At 40.3% G+C, this 17,952-nt stretch overlaps 1 protein-coding gene across 2 annotated transcripts in view; it reads right to left on the bottom strand.

The window, feature by feature from the left end:
* LOC122643665 (anthranilate synthase alpha subunit 1, chloroplastic-like) overlaps positions 1-17,568 on the bottom strand; it is a 38,925-nt gene extending 21,357 nt beyond the window's left edge. The window contains exons 1-4 of one of the 2 annotated variants that reach the window (XM_043837267.1): positions 17,252-17,568; positions 16,963-17,150; positions 16,695-16,884; positions 3,994-4,145 (exon numbers count right to left, since the gene is read on the bottom strand). In XM_043837267.1, coding sequence (XP_043693202.1) covers positions 3,994-4,145; positions 16,695-16,884; positions 16,963-17,150; positions 17,252-17,429 — 708 coding nt within the window. In that variant the 5' untranslated portion in view covers positions 17,430-17,568. The remainder of the gene's footprint in view (positions 1-3,993; positions 4,146-16,694; positions 16,885-16,962; positions 17,151-17,251) is intronic. The other variant, XM_043837274.1, reaches the window with a different exon arrangement.
* Between the last annotated feature and the right edge of the window lie 384 nt (positions 17,569-17,952).

Genomic DNA, 17,952 nt, shown 5'->3' with positions numbered 1-17,952 from the left:
ATTTGAGATGCAAGTTCCTAAAACCTTTTGGGGGCTGATGCTATTATGACCGCCAATTATCTTATTAATAGTATGCCCTCATCCATCTTGAAGGGGGGGGGGATTCCTCATTCCTTGTTGTTTCCTAAAGAGCCATTGCTTTTGTTGCCTTCCCTTATTTTTGGGTGTGTGTGTTTTACTCATGACCATCGGCCAGGTTTATCCAAGCTGGATCCAAAAGCCATAAAATTTACTTTTCTTGGTTATTCTTGTACCCAGAGAGGATATCGTTGTTATTCACATGTTTTGCGTAAGTATTTTGTTACGGCTGATGCGTCATTTTTTGAGTCTACCCCTTATCATGCTGAACTGGTTAATGCTTCTGAGTTGGATGATGGTTTTCCTATCTATATTGTTCAGTCTTCTTTGCCTCAGGGTCCTGCTCCAACTGCTCCTATTAGTCGTCCTCCTGTTATCAATGTTTACAGTCGACACCCGAAGGTAGCTGCTGCCCCCCTATGCTCACAGACACTGCCATGACTCCTCCAACTGCAAATCCTAGTGATAGTTCTTCTCCTGCTAAACCTATTTTTTATGATCTTGATATTCCCATTGCTCAACGAAAAGGTACTCGTAGCTGTACCCAACATTCTATTTCTAACTTTGCTTCTTACTCGGGGTCATCTTCCCCGTATCGTTCTTTTTTATCTACTGTTGAGTCTTATCCCCTTCTCAAGTCTGTGGCAGAGGCATTATCTAGTCCTGGCTGAAGGACAGCTATGGCGGAAGAATTATCGACTTTAGATGTGAATCAAACTTGGGAACTAGTTCCTCGGCCGCAGGGTAAGACGGCTATTGGCTGTAGGTGGGTGTATGCAGTGAAGGTTAATCCTGATGGTTCTCTTACTTGTTTGAAAGCGAGGCTTGTGGCAAAGGGATAAGCTCAGGTGTACGGTGTTGATTATTTAGATACTTTCTCTCCAGTTGCCAAGCTTGCTTCCGTTCGTATTTTGATATGTCTTGCTGCCTCCCATTATTGGCCTTTGTTTCAGCTAGATGTCAAGAATGCCTTTTTGCATGGTATGTTGCAAGAAGAGGTGTATATGGAGCAACCTCTCGGGTTTAGGGGGAGTCTGATATGGTTTGTCGATTAAGAAAGTCTTTATATGGACTGAAAATGTCCCCTCGTGCGTGGTTTGGTCATTTTACTGAGGTGGTTCATGAGTTTGGTCTATCTAGGTGTGGTGGGACCACTCCTCCTTCTATAGACACTCAAGTGCGGGAGGATTTTTCTTATCGTATATGTTGATGACATTATTATCATTGGTGATGATTCAGCAGGCATTGTGGATTTTAAGTCTTATCTTCAACAGAAGTTCCAAACTAAGGATTTGGGGAGGTTGAAGTATTTCTTTGGGAATTGAAGTAGCTCAATCTCAAAAGGGAGTGTTTTTGTTAAAGAGGAAGTATGTTTTGGATTTGCTGACTGAGACAGGCATGCTTGGGTCTAAGCCTATTAACTCTCCTATGGATCACAATATAAAGCTGACTGCAGAAGAGGGAGATGTTCTTGATGATCCTGAGAGGTATAGAAGGCTGGTGGGTAAGCTGAATTATTTAATGGCTACCCGACCAGATATTGTTTTCCTATAGTGTATGTGGATGACATTGTGGTTACAGGCAATGATGGAGATGAGATCAGCCGGTTGAAGAGGTTTCTTGGGCAGGAATTCGAGATTAAAGATCTAGGGCCCCTACGGTACTTTCTTGGGATTAAGGTTGACAGATCTTCTAAAGGCATCTTTCTCTCCCAAAGGAAGTATGTCCTAGACTTGTTGGCTGAAACTAGTCTGTTAGGATGTCACCCTTCAGATACTCCTATGGAGGCTACTTTTCGTCTCAAAGAAAAGGAGGGTGAACCTGTTGATAAAGGCCGGTACCAACGCCTAGTGGGAAAACTGATTTATCTCTCACACACTCGTCCAGATATTGTTGTTGCTGTAAGTACTGTGAGTCAGTTCATGCATGATCCCTATTCTTCTCACATGGATGCTGTTCTTCGGATTCTCCACTACTTGAAATCAACTCCAGGAAAAGGCATTCTTTTGTCTCCTAATGGTAACCTACGGGTAGAGGCGTATACCGATGCTGACTGTGCTGGTTTTGCAGATCGGAAGTCTATCTCTGGGTACTGTTCTTTTGTAGGAGGCAATTTGGTCACTTGGCGTAGCAAGAATCAGAATATGGTGGCTCGTTCTAGTGCTGAAGCCGAGTTTCGGGCTATGGCACAAGGCATTTGTGAGTTACTTTGGTTGAAAGGCTTGCTACAAGATCTTGGTGTTCCTGTTCATCTTCCCATGATGTTGTACTGTAATAACAAAGCTGCAATTAGCATTGCACACAACCCGGTACAGCATGATCGCACTAAACATGTTGAAGTGGGCAAACATTTCATAAAGGAAAAGCTGGAAGAAGGGTTGATTTGTGTTCCCTTTGTGAAGTCTGCTGATCAGGTTGCTGATATCTTCACTAAGGGATTATCTGGGAAATTGTTCCATCCCATTCTTGTCAAGTTGGGCATGATTGATATATTTGCACCAACTTGAGGGGGAGTGTTAAGTTATGTACACCAGAATACCATGGGGGTATTCTGGTCTTTTGGGTGTTTTATTTATTCTTTATTTATGTATATATGAGCAAGGGTAGAAATGTAATTAGGGCTGTGATACTGTTCACGTGAACAGTGTCGTGAATAGTGTTTCCCCTTGTAATCTCTTTTATTATTATAAATAAAGAGCTTGACTGATCTCATTGATCATTCAAGCATTATTCCACAAACCTATTTTGTTAACGGAAAAAAAACGCAGACCTCTCAAAACATGAGAAAAATCCCTTGAGTTATTTACATAATGAGAGGCATAGCAAGGATAGAAAAAAAGGCTCTCAGTGGATTAGAAGGAGCCCACCGAGAGCAATGGAGATGGGTGATGGTGGTGGAGATGCAAAACCAAGAGAAGAGGAGAGAGAGGTTTCTCGGTTTTGGGTGGAGGTGCTAAAAACGAGAAAGAGAGAGGAGAGAGATGGACCAAGATTAGGCGCTTTGATTAACCCGCTCTGATGCCGTGTTGAAATAATAGAATGACTTGTGTCTAATGGGACACAGGCCAGCTTTATTTATAATACAGAGGAGAACATTCCAGAATATGAGTACAAGACATAAATACCCCTATGACATAAGTATGACATAAATACCCTTGTACCCCATTTTACAACGCTTTTGTTCTGGTATTGTTAGTGTCTGAACCTGTTACAGATCATATAGTGCATTTTTGGATTTTATTTCTTGTTTTTAAGGTTCTGCTCCAGACACCAATTACAGAATCATGGCCTTCACCGGTGCCATTGAAGACGAAGCCGTTGGCTCGACCTCGACAATGGAATTATTTAGGACCAGACTGCCTCCTCTGTTTACACCTCCTTCTGTGTCTTCACACTTTCTTCCCACAAAAATTGAAAAGGCAAAATTAAAGAATCGTAGCCAAATGACCCCATTATGTAGCACGCTCACTATTTTTGGTAATTTAGAAAAATATGTATTGCTAAATTGTAACCTTGGCTACGTATATTGGCAATTGGTAATCAGGTAATATCCCAACCGTCTATTCTAATGGAAAAACTAAGGAAAAAGAAAAAAGGAGAAATACAATAATTGTTTTACACATATAGCCAAGAAAAAATGTCTCAGTAATGACATCAATAGGTCTGATATGCATGTCCAACAATGGTGTCTGACACTGCACATTTCACCCTGATGGAGTGTCCTAGCTTTTCAGTGGCAAAGGTATGTTTAAAAATAAGGGTTCATTTTTATCTTCAACAAAAAGAAAAATAAACAAGGCAATGACAGAGTGCACAATTCACTATAACTCAGAACTGTTACACAGTTCAAAGCTTAAGGATTGGAAAGAAGAGTGCAACAGTTTTTCAATGGGGAAACAACTCAAACAAGAGTACCTTCTCCACATGATCAAATACTATAACATCATCATAGAGGCCCAGATGAACATCTGCAAGGTTTCTATCATCTTCAGGTGCACTTGAGAATGGAAGCTTTTTCTTCTCCACGTACCGCACAGTATCATATGAGAAATAACCCACCCATCCACCTGGTCAAAAGGGCACTAAATTACAATTTACATGAACTATCATGACATTTTCACTGATTAGGGCTGAAACCAGTAAAGAATCAAAGTGGCTTCTACATGCACGATTTGGACATTTTTGCATAAGAATGAGAGTAGCTTCTATGTGCACGATTTGGATAGTTTTGCATAGAACATTTAAAAAACTTATAATTATGGATTAGAAGACAACTATCATAATAATTACAAAGTCTGTATTAACCAATTACCAGAAAATGATTCTAACCTGGCTTTTCTCTGTTTTTAGTCAAAAAACTCTTAGTCTAACCTTGATCCCCCCCCCCCCCCAAATCCCTTTTGTGATGCAAATCTGGGAGCTGATCAGCTAAGATAAGGAGAAAATAAAAGAACAAGTGAGGAATTTAATCAATAAAGTTGCAGTCCTGGACAGTCCAGTACCGCTTCGGCTTATTTATTGAACCTTACCACAAAAGAAGGTTGAGTTAGGTCATAGGTCTTGTAACAAACCCAGAACCTGGAATCAGTACCTGCAAGTGGAAGAGAGAGGAGAGAAGAGAAAGTGAACAATGGGAGAGAGATACCTAAACCCACAATGGATTCAGTGTGTCTTTCCACCGTGGCCTGTCTTTACTTATATAAATCTGTTCAATAGCAATTGTATTCCTAGTAAGAATATAACACCTAATCACAAACTAAAAAGGAAACTAATATAAAGTAAACTCAGATTCAACTTAGTCCATGATAGGGACACTTCCCCCTATCGTGACTCAACTCCTAACACATCTTAACACTCCCCCTCAAGCTGGAGTACATGTATATCAAAAAGGCTCTAGCTGGAACAACAAACGTAGATATTAAAAGCAGTACCAGTCTTGAACATTTATAGTAGTCATAGACGCCAGTGAACACACAGAAAACTTCATTCAGGTAGCAATATCAGCATAGGCACACAAATAATCAGTAGAATCAGTACAGAATAATCTTCGTGTCGAATAAATCCAATTAGTAATGAGCAAAATAAATGGTAATGAACACCAACCGCAATTCACCATATCATAGCAGCAACAACAACATCAAAATCACTTCTCAAAGAAGGCTGGCAGCTGGTAGTAATCTTCACAAAGAAAGATAAAAGTGCAACATCCAACGACTACATTATAATCCCTTCTCAAGGGGGATAGGTAGTAAGTAGTAATCTTCTCATAAAAGACAGATAAAAGTGCAGCATACAACTACTAATCAAAAGCTCTTCTCAAAAGAAGGCAGACAAAAGTGCAGTATAGGTTATTGTAAACCAAGATCTGATTAGTAAAGATTAGATTCAATCATGAGCCTCAAATAGAGGTCTCAGATAAAATATAGATATGCAATATAGGTTACTGCGAATCACGTAGCAACCATTGTTCAAGATCTTGTCTCATCTCGCCATTTTGAGCAGGTCGAGATTTCCGAAATCTCCGAAATTTATCGAAATTTCGCCGAAATATGGTATTTTTTCTGCCATTTTTCGACAGTCCATCTCGGTGGGTTTTTTGCCATATTAAGACCTGATACTTCATGTACACCCTTATTTAAGCTAAATAAACACATTTAAACCTTCATATTGCTAAAAAATGAACTCAAAGTGGTGTTTTGGGTTTGCACCCTTGATTGACAATATACAGTCGGACCCTGATGTATAAATAGTTAAATACACATTGTTTAAGTACTACACTGAAATTTCGATGAAATTTCACAAAATATACCGAAATTTCATGAAATATACTGAAATTTGGACTTTTTTCATTTCGTATGGTCATCTTGTCTCGGCAGTGTCGAGATATCTGAAATATACCGAAATATTGGCGATATATCGAGAGATTTTGAACCATGGTAGCAACATTAGGTTGTTGGGGGCCAGACATCATAAGATTGTAGTAGACCAAATAACACAACATCAGGTTGCTAGGGGCCAGACAACATAAGGTAACTGTGAACCAGACAACATAAGGTTGTTATAGACCAAATAACTCAACATAAGGTTGTTGGGGACCAAACAACATCAAGTTGTTGTAAACCAAATAAATATGCTTTGTTGCTGAATACTATAGATAAAATAGTTGTTGAGGACACGAACAAATAAATAATAACAATCTTTAACTGATGAGCATATGACATGAACAAACACATCTTTGACTGATGACTTGAGCAGATAAGAATAATAATCTTCAATCTCCCCTCACGTGTAGTATTACACGTGGACAAATAATGACCAACAATTAGCATCTCAAAGAATAGAGCATCACGAAAAATCCAATAATCAAGAGTAGTTGCAAATGATCTCCAATAAAATAAGCTCCAATCTCCCCCCTCACTGTAGCAAATTATCTCCATGCAAATACCACTTTTCAAATCCCAAACTGATGTGAACTGCGGTCCACCAAAGCAATAAATTTGCAAATATACTAGACCAATGGCAATTCTATAAAATCTGTCCTCACTTATAGGCAGGGTCTAAAGTATCGTGTATCTTATCAGTGGGGTGATTTCAAGAGACATATCGTATCGAATCAGATATACATATTGCAAGTTACAGATATGCATAACAATGGTCAAGTTACACATAGAAATACACTTTTGGAGCAAAAACGATATGAATAAGCAATATTGCAGTTTGTTTCCTTGATTTGATTCATTTCAGCAAGGGCTTTAATCAAAGCCCCATGCATGAAATTTGAAAGAAGTTATCACAAAATTGAAGTTTTGGGTGAAAACTTGTCCGTCCAGGTGCTGTTGGTGCTTTTTGGTTTCTAGAATCACGAGTCACATGTGCCTTTTAATGTGCATATCGAAATGTATTGTATTGTATCATGCTGTATCGGTCGATACGATGCGATATGTATCGATACTTTTTTAACCCCTAAATCAATTGTATCGTATCGTATCATTCCGTATTGGCTGATACAATGTGATACTGATTGATTCCATATGTTTTTCAAAAAAAAAAAGAAGAGATGTACCTCATTGTATCGTATCGATACCTTAAAATACCGATACATATCGGCCGAGATGAAATGATATGGTGCGATACTTTAAACCATGCTTATGGGCCACCAAAGCAAGATAATGGCAAATTAGGAATTAATCCATGCAATCCCAAGTTTAAACCCAATTATTGACCAATACTTAAGAGACCACCCAAGCTACAGAATACTCAAAATATGATAAAACAATAGATAGTGGCAATCCGGTAATTAACCATAAAGTTTAAGGGATCAATGGATAGTTAAAAGAGAATGAATGGTAATACTGTAAATATCTCAACGCTAAAAAGGGAATGGCATGGACTTTTTTTTTTTGGTAAATAAGTATATTACCAAACCCCTAGGGGGTTGGGTAGGGAAAAGAGAGCCAATATACAAGAAGGAAGAGAAAAGAGGAAAAGAAAGGTGAGAGGGAGGGGGGAGGCGAGCAATCCAGCCTACGCAAAGGAGGAAGGCCGCAAAAGGGCAATATCAAGGCCCCAACAAATCAAAATATGCCTGTTCTTAGGGGTGTCCATAGAGTTTCTCTGACGGATGCAGCTGAGCTTGGAGGACACATCGAAAGAGATGGCTTTCCCAATCACATCGAAAGATCTAGAGTTGGAAGTCCATCTCCTGAGGTTCCTTTCCATCTAGATATGGTGAATAGCAGCGCCTAAAACAAGCTTCCCAATAGTGTCACAAATGGAGTTTCCAGGAAAAGTCTTGAGCAGCCAGAGCCATTCAGGGTCAAATATCCGGGTCCTTCTGCTGCACAGCCAGATCGGGGACAGGGCCTTTTTCCAAATGGTGGAGGTGAAGGGGCAGGCGAAGAAAAGGTGATGAATGAGGAAGCCTTGGGTAGGTAGGCAAAGTCTGAGGGCTTTCCAAACAGTGAGGCTATGGCGAGGGATATGGCCTTTGAACCAGACTAAGTTGTGCCAGGGGATAGAGGGGCTAGGGTCTCTGGAGAGGTTCCAGGCTAAAGAGGAGGTGAAGAGACCATTGGGGGAGGGAAGCCAGATAACCTTATCCGCACAAGGGGAGGGGGAGGGCTGTAAAGGGGGGAGGGTTGCCCAGATTTGAGAGATGATGGCAGGGTTGAGAGAAGGGTGGGGGGTCCAAGATCCAGAGGAGATGAGGGAGGAGAGAGGGGCTGCCTTAGGGAGGCCAGAGGTATAAATCGCTCTGGGGCCGAGGAGATTAAAGAGAATCCCCAGAGAATGGCATGGACTTAATTTAGTTGAAAACCAATTTTTAGCACAAACTAGGCCAAAGGGTAAACTTGTAATAGGTTATAGAATATGGACAAAGGAGAACAAGGGAAGATAGTAAGGGCATAAAGGGAAACTCACAGAATAAAATAAAGTAACTAATAAAGGAACCAACCCACGTGAAGGTTCTCTTAGAAAAGGGATTGCAAGGGGAAATCTTAGGAAACCTCATCACGTAATCGATAAACAAGGAAATACCATTGTACCAAGGCAGCAAATTAGGGGTTTGTCTTCTTCCTTGAGAAACCGAGACCTTCATGCAACATGAAGAAGCCCCAGCTACTACAATCGAGAACCAGGTAGAGGAGTCGATGATCTGGACCTATAAGGCTATAACAACCAGTGGAAACCATGGAAAGTAGAGGCGATAAAATCAAGTTCCAAGGGGCAGTGACAGCAATGGTTTAAAGTATCGCACCATATCGTATCGTATCGACCGATACGTATCGGTCGATACAGTAAGATACGTATCTTTTTTCTTTTTTTTGGGGGGGGGGGGAATATCATGTATTGATAAGTATCATATCGGTATCGGCCGATACGGTGTGATACGATACAATACTACCGATATGTATTGATACTCATCGATATGTTAAGGGGTTGAATAAAAATTTAAAGTATTGGCACATATCACTAACGTATCGGCCGATACAGCACAATACAATGTGATATGTTACGATACATGCGATATAGGCCCCTAAAAGCTCGTGTTCACATTCCAGAACTCAGAAACGAGTTCTGAAGGTGGAGATGACCACCCAATACATGATATTTTTCAAAAAAACGAATCAGATTCAACCTCTTTTTTCCACTTTTTTTTACTTGGGATTTACATTGAAGCATAAAAAACGAATCAGATTCAACCAACAAACGTTTCTTTCAATCATGTAAGTGGCTGAAATCAGAGATTGAAGGAGAAGTTCTCAGAACAGGTAGGTTTTCAAAGGAACTTGATTTTTTTGGTTAAATCACTAAGAGAACTTGTCTCATTATAAAATAGACTATACTACATGTAAGAAACCTCATCCTTTACAACAATTTCAATTGAATGCACTTGTATCATTATATGTTGCTCTCCATTTTAGTGTTTATGCATGATAAATGTTATATATTGCTAATTTACACTATTTTTTGCTCCAAAAGTGTATTTCCATGTATATCTTGACCACTTTCATGCGTATCTCTGATATGATACAATACAATATGTCTCTTAAAATCACCCCACCGATACAGATACAATATGCGATACTGATACTTTAATCCTTCGCAGCAGCAGCAAACATATTCTGCAATCGACTCCTTTAGAATTGATTCCAGCATAATATCACAAACAGGGCACCTAATTTCTGGGAGAAGCAACCTCATCACTCCAGATCAACATATCACACATCTGCTGAATCGCATAAGGAGAAATAATTCAACACCACCTGATAATCAGATCACAGGGCAGCAAATCAATAAGGCTATCGCAGGGAGCACAGATCAGCAGTAACAAGTCTTTATAGACAGAAAACCCAAGCAAACGACAGCAGAAAATCATCATAGCAGCGGCAATAACATGTCGATAGCAGTAGCAGCAGTAGAAAACTTCAGGTATGATTCATCACCGATCATTCATCAATCTTATCAGTATACAAATCCATATGAAACCAAGATAGCAGCAACAGATATGATCGAAACAGCAGAAACCCTTTTTTTTTTTAAGAATTGCAGAGAGCTTCTCTCTTCTCAGATTTGCAGAATTTTTTTCTCTTCTTCTTCATCGCTCTAATAGCATGTAACAAACCCAGAACCTGGAATCAGTACCCAAGGTTTAAAGTATCGGTATCGGGTATCGTATCGGAAAGGTGATTTTAAGACATATTGTATCATATCGAAGAGACGCAAGATACACTAAAGAAGATACACATGGAAATGTTTAGGATACATGCAAAATACAATTTCGAAGTATAAAACACTATAAATAAGTAATATGTAAATCATGTATAAAGAGGAGAACAAAGTACGACGAGACAAGTGCATTCAATTGATTATGTATAAAAGATGAAGTTTCATACTTAGAAAAAAAATGCCATTTTCAGTTTGGGAAAGATTTAGGGTTTAGATACATTCAAAAAAAAAAGCCTAGAAATTCATTACCAAGAAGAAAAAAGGAAAACAGGGCCCTCCAAGGGGAGCAACCAAACAAAAAATAAAAAACCCAAGCCTCAGCTTAGCGGGCTAGGGGGAAGAAAAGAGACAGAGGAGAGACCCCAGGAGACAACAATAAGCTTGTTCCTTGGGATGTCAGAACAAAAAGAGGGAGGAGCAGACGATAGCTTCGCCCTAATATCAAAGGAGATGGAATCCCAAATCAGTTGGTAAGATCTAGAATTGGAGGTCCATTTTCTGATATTGCACTCCATCCAAATGTGCTTCAGGGTAGCACAAAAAACAAGCTTTCCAACAATGTCGCATAAAGAGCGGCCCCCAAATGTCATGTCGATCCAAATCCATTCCCGGGAGAAAGGAAGTATTCTTCTAGGGGCAAGCCAACATTTTAGTAAGATGCCTTTCCAGATTGCTGCCGCAGTTGGGCACTCAAAGAAGAGGTGATCAGTGTCTTCCACATTGTTCCAGCAGAGGCAGCACGAAGGGGAGACAGGGATGTGGCGATACAGAAGGAAGGCCTGAGTAGGGAGACAGTTGTTGAAGATCCGCCAGACCGTGAAGCAGTGCCTAGGGATGTGATGCTTGAACCAAAGAAGCATTCTCCAAGAGGCAAGAGGACCCTTGTGCCGAATGAGGTCCTAGGCAGATCTTAAGGAGAAGAGAGCAGGGTTGTTTGCCAACCAGTTTACACAGTCCTGGCTGCCTGAAGGCTTTCTGGTGATGGAGGAGAGGTCATTCCAGATGCATATAAGGTCCGGAGAGGAAGTAGCAGGAGGAGCCCAGCCGGACTGATCTAGAATGTCAGCCACCATAGAGAGTCTGTGGAGGCCCGAAGCATAAATGATCCGAGGAGTGACCAGAGGGAGGAGGAGGCCCTTTGGATGCCATTGATCCAGCCAGAGATAGGAAGAGAACCCATCTCCAATCTGAGATTTGATGACATGGTTGACCAAGTGATGGGAGTCTAAGATTTTGCGCCAAACCCAAGAGGCATCAGTAGACGGGGAAGCCGTCCAAATGGAGTCATGCCAAAGAGGCCCCGAGTAGATCCAGTCAACCCAAATGCTCTTGTGCTTTGAAGCAATCTTCCAGATTAATTTGCAGATACCGGCTAAGTTCACATCCTTGATTCTTCTAATGCCCAAGCCACCCTCATTCTTCGGCAAACACACAGCAGCCCAGGGAAGGGGATGGAGGAATCTGGAACTGTCGTTACCCTTCCAAAGGAAAGAAGCCAAAAGAGATTCCAAGGACTTGATAGTAGTTTGAGGCAGCCCGTAGATGCCAGACCAGTAAATATAAGAAGATTCCAACACTGATCTGATAAGAACCAACCTGCCAGCATAAGAAAGATGCTTGCCTTTCCATAACTGAAGCCGTTTTCGAATGAGGTCAAGCATAGGGGTATAGTGGTGAGCTGAAAGCCTGGCAGGGATCAAAGGGAGACCCAAATACTTCACAGGCAGATGACCTTCTTGAAACCCAGATCTCTCTAGCAAGGGAGCCTTGTTCTGCTTAGGAACCCCTGTAAAGAACAGGAGAGGCTTTGAAGGGTTGATGCGAAGGCCCGATAGCTCATGAAAGTGCCGCAAGCAAAGCATAATAGAGTCCAAAGAGGCAAGGGAAGCCTTTGAGAAGATCATCAAGTCATCCGCAAAGGCCAAGTGAGATAAGTTGAGGGCTTTGCACTTGGGCATAGGCGAAATAAGATGTTGATCAGCGCAGATTTGAATTTCCCTGGAGAGAGCTTCCAATGCCAAGGTGAACAAATAAGGAGAGAGAGGGCAACCTTGTCTAATTCCCACAGAGGCATCAAAGTAACCAGCAGGGCTGCCATAAACAAGCACAGATAACATTGTGGAAGAGATGCAAGCCTTTACCCAGTTGACAAAGATAGAGGGGAATCCCATCTTGGTCATCACCTGGCAAATGTAATCCCACCTTAAAGAATCAAAGGCCTTGTGGATGTCTATCTTCAGGAGAACAGAAGGGGAATGACTTTTCCTCTCAAATCCTCTAACAATGTCATGGCAAATAAGGATGTTGTCCGAGATGTGCCTTCCAGGGATGAAAGTCGATTGGTTGTCACTGACCAGAATATCCACAACACTCTTGAGCCGCCTAGCAAGGATCTTGGCAATGAATTTGTACAAAAGATTGCAAAGAGCAATGGGCCTGAAATCATTCATAGCAGAAGCACCATCCTTTTTGGGGATAAGACAAAGGAAAGTGTGGTTGATACCTTTGACCTGATAAGTGTTGTAGAAGAAGCTGACAATTGCTGCAATGAGATCCTGCTTGATGATATCCCAGGTAGCTAAGAAGAAACCCATATTGAAGCCATCCGGGCCAGGAGCTCCTGACACCTTAAGAGAATGAATGGCAGCCACAATCTCCTCTTCATTTGGAATAGAGCTCAGAGAGTCAAGGAGAGCCGTAGGGATGAATTTGTTGAGCAGACCATTCGGGATGGGAGGAGAGGCCAACTAAGAGTTGGAGAAGATATCCTTAAAATGCTGAACAGTCAAGGCTTTGATATCTTTCACAGTGGAGACCATAAAGGCATCCTGAGCTGTAAGATGAACAATAGAGTTTGCATTAACTTTGGCCTTCAGAGATCTGTGAAAGTAGGCAGAGTTTGAGTCTCCCAACTCTAACCACTTGATTCTAGACTTCTGTTTCAGGAAGCTCTCTTCTCGAGTAAGTAAGGAGGAGAGCTCAAGAAAAATAGCTTTTTCTTCAGTTGCTAAAGCTTCATTGCAATGATCCAATTGCAGCCTAAGCTGAATAGAACCAAGTCTGTCCTTGCAGTCCAAAACCTGCTGAGATATGTTTCCAAAAGTAGAGGAATTCCAATCTTTGAGAGCAGCCTTAACATTTTTGAGCTTTCTGGAGAAGTCAATGAGAGGAGAGGAGAAGGTGGTAATAGGTTTTTCCCAAGCTTGGAGGATAGTGGGTAAAAAACGTGGGGTGAGTGGACCACATGTCAAAGTATTTAAAGGGTTTGGGGCTAAAGGAAGGAAAGGGCTGAATGGTGAGAGAGATGGGGGAGTGGTCTGAGATGTCTGGGTTGTCAAAATTTGCATGAGAGGAAGGGAAGGCTGAGAGCCAATCCTCATTGACCAAGACCCTGTCCAGCTTACAAGAGATCCTGTTTGAACCTGCTCTTTTGTTGCACCAAGTTAGAGGGAACCTAGTCCATCTAAGATCATTAACACCCAAATCCTCAATACACTCATTGAAGGAGTTGATTGCTTCCAAGTCCAAATGATCACCTCCCATCTTTTCATGATTGAATCTAATCACATTGAAGTCACCTCCTAAGCCCCACGGGTAGGACCCAAGCTGCCTAGCAATGGAAAGGAGATCAGACCACAGAGGGATTCTCAGGGAATGGCTGTTGAGGGCATAGACCACAGTGAAAAAGAAAGAGAGATGGCCCAGGCAGTCAGAGAAAGATAGATGAACAAACTGGGAGGAGGAAGACAAGAGAGATAAAGATATTTTTGAAGGGTCCCAAAGGATCCAGATTCCACCATTTGGGTGATGGGAGTAATTTGCAAGAAAAGACCAGCCAGGAGCAAGAGAAAGCAGAATTTTGGAATGGTTGGGCTCCTTGATATGGATTTCTAAGAGGCAGCAGAAATTAGCTCGAGACTGTCGCAGCTTGGAACGAACAGCCGCTTGATTTTTTTTTTTTAAAAAAAAGCCTAGTTTGATGCATCATTTAGGTTGTTTTTTACTAATCTAATGATCCATTGCCCAAAAAAAAAAGGACAGTAAAAATCAATATTTGAGCAAAAAAATCAAAGTTCTGGTAAAAAATTGTTCTTGCACTCATCTGGTTTCAATCCTTGATTGCAGGTTGTTTAAGTATCAAATGATGATGAAATCAACACTACTAGAGTTTTTTTGCCAGTAGAAACAAGGCATCAAGTTGATTTAAACAAAACAAAATTGTTTACAATGCCTTACAGGAGCTCTTGGTAAGTGTTTTGAGTCATTGATTGAGCTATATAGTTTATAAGAGATGAATCAAGTATTCAAGTGTATCTATAAGTATCAACTGTATTGGGTCAAGTATCGACCCTATACAGTTAATACTTTTTTAGGTATCGTATAGGTACCGTATAGTATCGTATGACTACCCTAAAAATAAGATATGGTTAGTATCGACAGATATGTTAAGATACTTAAAACCTTGTCAGTACCTGCAAGTGGAAGAGAGAGGAGAGAAGAGAAAGAGAACAATGGGAGAGAGATACCTAAACCCACAATGGATTCAGTGTGTCTTTCCACCGTGGCCTGCCTTTACTTATATAAATCTGTCCAACAGCAATTGTATTCCTAGTAGGAATACAACACCTAAATTACAAACTAAAAAGGAAACCAATATAAAGTAAAGTAAACTCAGACTCAACTTAGTCCATGACAGGGACACTTCCCCCATCGTGACTCAACTCCCAACAAATCTTAACAAGTTTTTTGTTCATACTAATTTCTCCTTAAAAGGTATTTATGAAGTAGTTTGGTAAATAGAAGAATTCTGGTCGGTAGGGCAATTAGTTGAGCCGTGAAGATTGAGTATTTTACTTGTTTAAGCTGGATAACCAGAAAAGTGGGGTATTATTTTATTTCTAACGAGATTTTTATCAGTTTGTCATATTTATTAGGGGTGGGTCCAAGAAAGCAAGAGGCCAAGTATTAAAGAGTGATGTAAGAAATTTTAACTTCTCCCAGCCAATGAAAGAAATTTAAGTTGTATCTCAGTTTGGTATATTACAGTAATGAAAGAAATTTAAATTGCAGCTCAGTTTAGTATTATGGTCGATTTAATATCATTTAATGTGTCGTGGGTGATTTCCTTCCTAACCCATGACGGAGTACATGGTTTTTTTTTTCTTTTCTTGTTTTCACAAAGCCTGCTGGAGAGCCAGTTTGGTATATTACAGTAATGAAAGAAATTTAAATTGCAGCTCAGTTTAGTATAATACGGTCGATATAATCAATCAATGTGGCATGGGTGATTTCCTTCCTAACTCATGACGGAGTACATGGTTTTTTTTTTTTTTTCCACAAAGCCTGCCAGTAGCTGAACCAATTAGAGAGCCAAGCAAGCCTTTAAAATCCCTCACGCATCTATAGCTGAGATTTCATACTATTATTTAATTCCCTGAGATGTATGGTGTAGAAATCCTAACCAATTTCAAAATTACATAGAAAAACCTGGCAGCCACCGCAGCCAGATAAAAATCATATACCTAGCAGCACGTCAAGAACCTGGAAATCCATTCTAAGCTAACCAGTCTTCAAATCTTATCCTATGATCATTCCTTTGAGTTTCTTGAAAACCAATTCCTCCAGGTTAATTTTCTTAAATCCCTAATGGAACCTTCTAATGAATCAAATATTTACATTCAACAATCAATTATTTAATCAAGGAACTTTAAGTTGACCAGTGGCAAGCTTTCAGTAGTATAGAGTCATTTTCACTCACTGGAGTTGTCGGAATTTAATGCAACATCCATTGGCTTTAGTACTATAATTACATAATACTAAAGAAACCTACATAGTAATACAAATAATCAGATATATTTGCAAGAAGCTGAGTGTTTATCTTAGTAAGCCTCAATTATACATACAGACCTAATTGTAGTTTTCATTCTTTATCTACATACTATAAAACCTAATACCTGCACATTCAGATTCACAGGTAAAACCAGGACATCGTTCCTACAATTTAGGTCATTAAACCTGGCACAGCTAATCCAACAACTCCAACCTAAGACTGTTTCCCAACTTCACACGAACAGCACAAACAACAAAACCCCATAGGCACATGCATTGATGAAGACTCAATAATACAAACCTAATAGCAATCCAAAGGTAAGAATCTGAGAAATTGAAGCAAGTCCTAAAAATACATGGTCCACTTCATAATAGTGCAAAACCCATGCTATTCAAATATTATTATCAGTATATGTCGATTATATGGGATAAATTCTTCCAATAGTATTAAATTAAATCATGAATTATCTATTAATAGTGATTGGGAAAAATCCTAATTAGTGTGATAAAGCAATAGAGCTATATTATGGATTCATTAAGTCATTCGCCATACATACCACAAAACGCATCTGGAAGTTCTTCAATCAGCTGTGGTTTCCAACTCTCCACGATTCTCCGAGGAATTACCATTGGATCATCTACAAACTCCTCCGTCCTACATCCTTTTTCATGGTCCATAATTGTAACGAGATTCTCCTTTGCCACAATTTCCATTGTTGGCTGAGCTCCAACCACACTGTAACGTCCCTAACAACATTCATTGAAAACTGAATAAATTAAAATGAAGAGCAGAGTAGGAATTTTATAAAAAGGAATGCGGCTTACAACATTTGACGATCCAAAACCCTGCTCAACCGACTCAAACAAGAAGCTTGGGGCATCTCGATCATCTTCTTTAACCAAACATCGGTAAGCAAGTACCGGAGTCAAGTGGTCAGAGAATATGCAACTGTAAAGAGGAACTAAATTTCCATCTTTAGAAGCTTCTACAAACTTCACTGCACCATCATCTTCTGTGGAACAGAATGAGAAAATCATATTAAAAATTTTAAATTGAATATTCTAGAGTTCTTTCGACATGATCCCAAAAAAATGGATGGAGAGAGAGAGAAACCTAATGATGGAGCAGATAGAACTGAGCACCTCAATGTACAGAGATGCGAGCGGGGGCCAGACAAGTTAAGAAATCCTGTTGAGCTTCTGCAGCAAAGGGCACGGACACTAATAGGAACAGCTGGAGATAAGCGAGGAACCGATGGAATAAAACGTGGCGAAATAGATAGAGTTTCCATTTTCAAAGCATTCTTTAGAAACAAAGGAGTGTCTCGTCAGTCGTCACAAGGTCCAAATCTTGTGCTTTGCCCGTCGCAATTGCCGCTCACAATCTGATATTGCTGTTGCTGTAAGCAAGCTACAGAACTGTGTCACAATGTTGGGTTTGTTAATCTATTTTGTATTCAATGACAGACAAACACAACGTAATTATGAACCCCACACCAAATAAATGGGAGTAGTCGCGTAGAGAAACATAGCTCGATTTTCGAGAGAATACTGAAAACCTTAGCCTGTCTAACAAAAATGAGAGGGAAGACAGAGCGAGACAGAGAGAGAATCCGGTGAGGTGAGGAAGAAGTCACGGCGAGATGGGCGTTTCTATAGTCACCACTCGTCACCACTCGCCACCACTCAGCACCGCCAACACTGGCTGTTCAAATTCAACAATCAACGCTCAAATGGATACCCTCAACAAAAATAAAAAAACGCAAATGAGTACTGTACATTATTATGCTAAAAATTCGTACAAAAAAAAAAAAA

The sequence above is a fragment of the Telopea speciosissima genome, chromosome 1, assembly GCF_018873765.1.
Source record: "Telopea speciosissima isolate NSW1024214 ecotype Mountain lineage chromosome 1, Tspe_v1, whole genome shotgun sequence".
NCBI lineage: Eukaryota > Viridiplantae > Streptophyta > Magnoliopsida > Proteales > Proteaceae > Telopea > Telopea speciosissima.
This window is presented reverse-complemented; position numbering and strand designations above follow the sequence as displayed.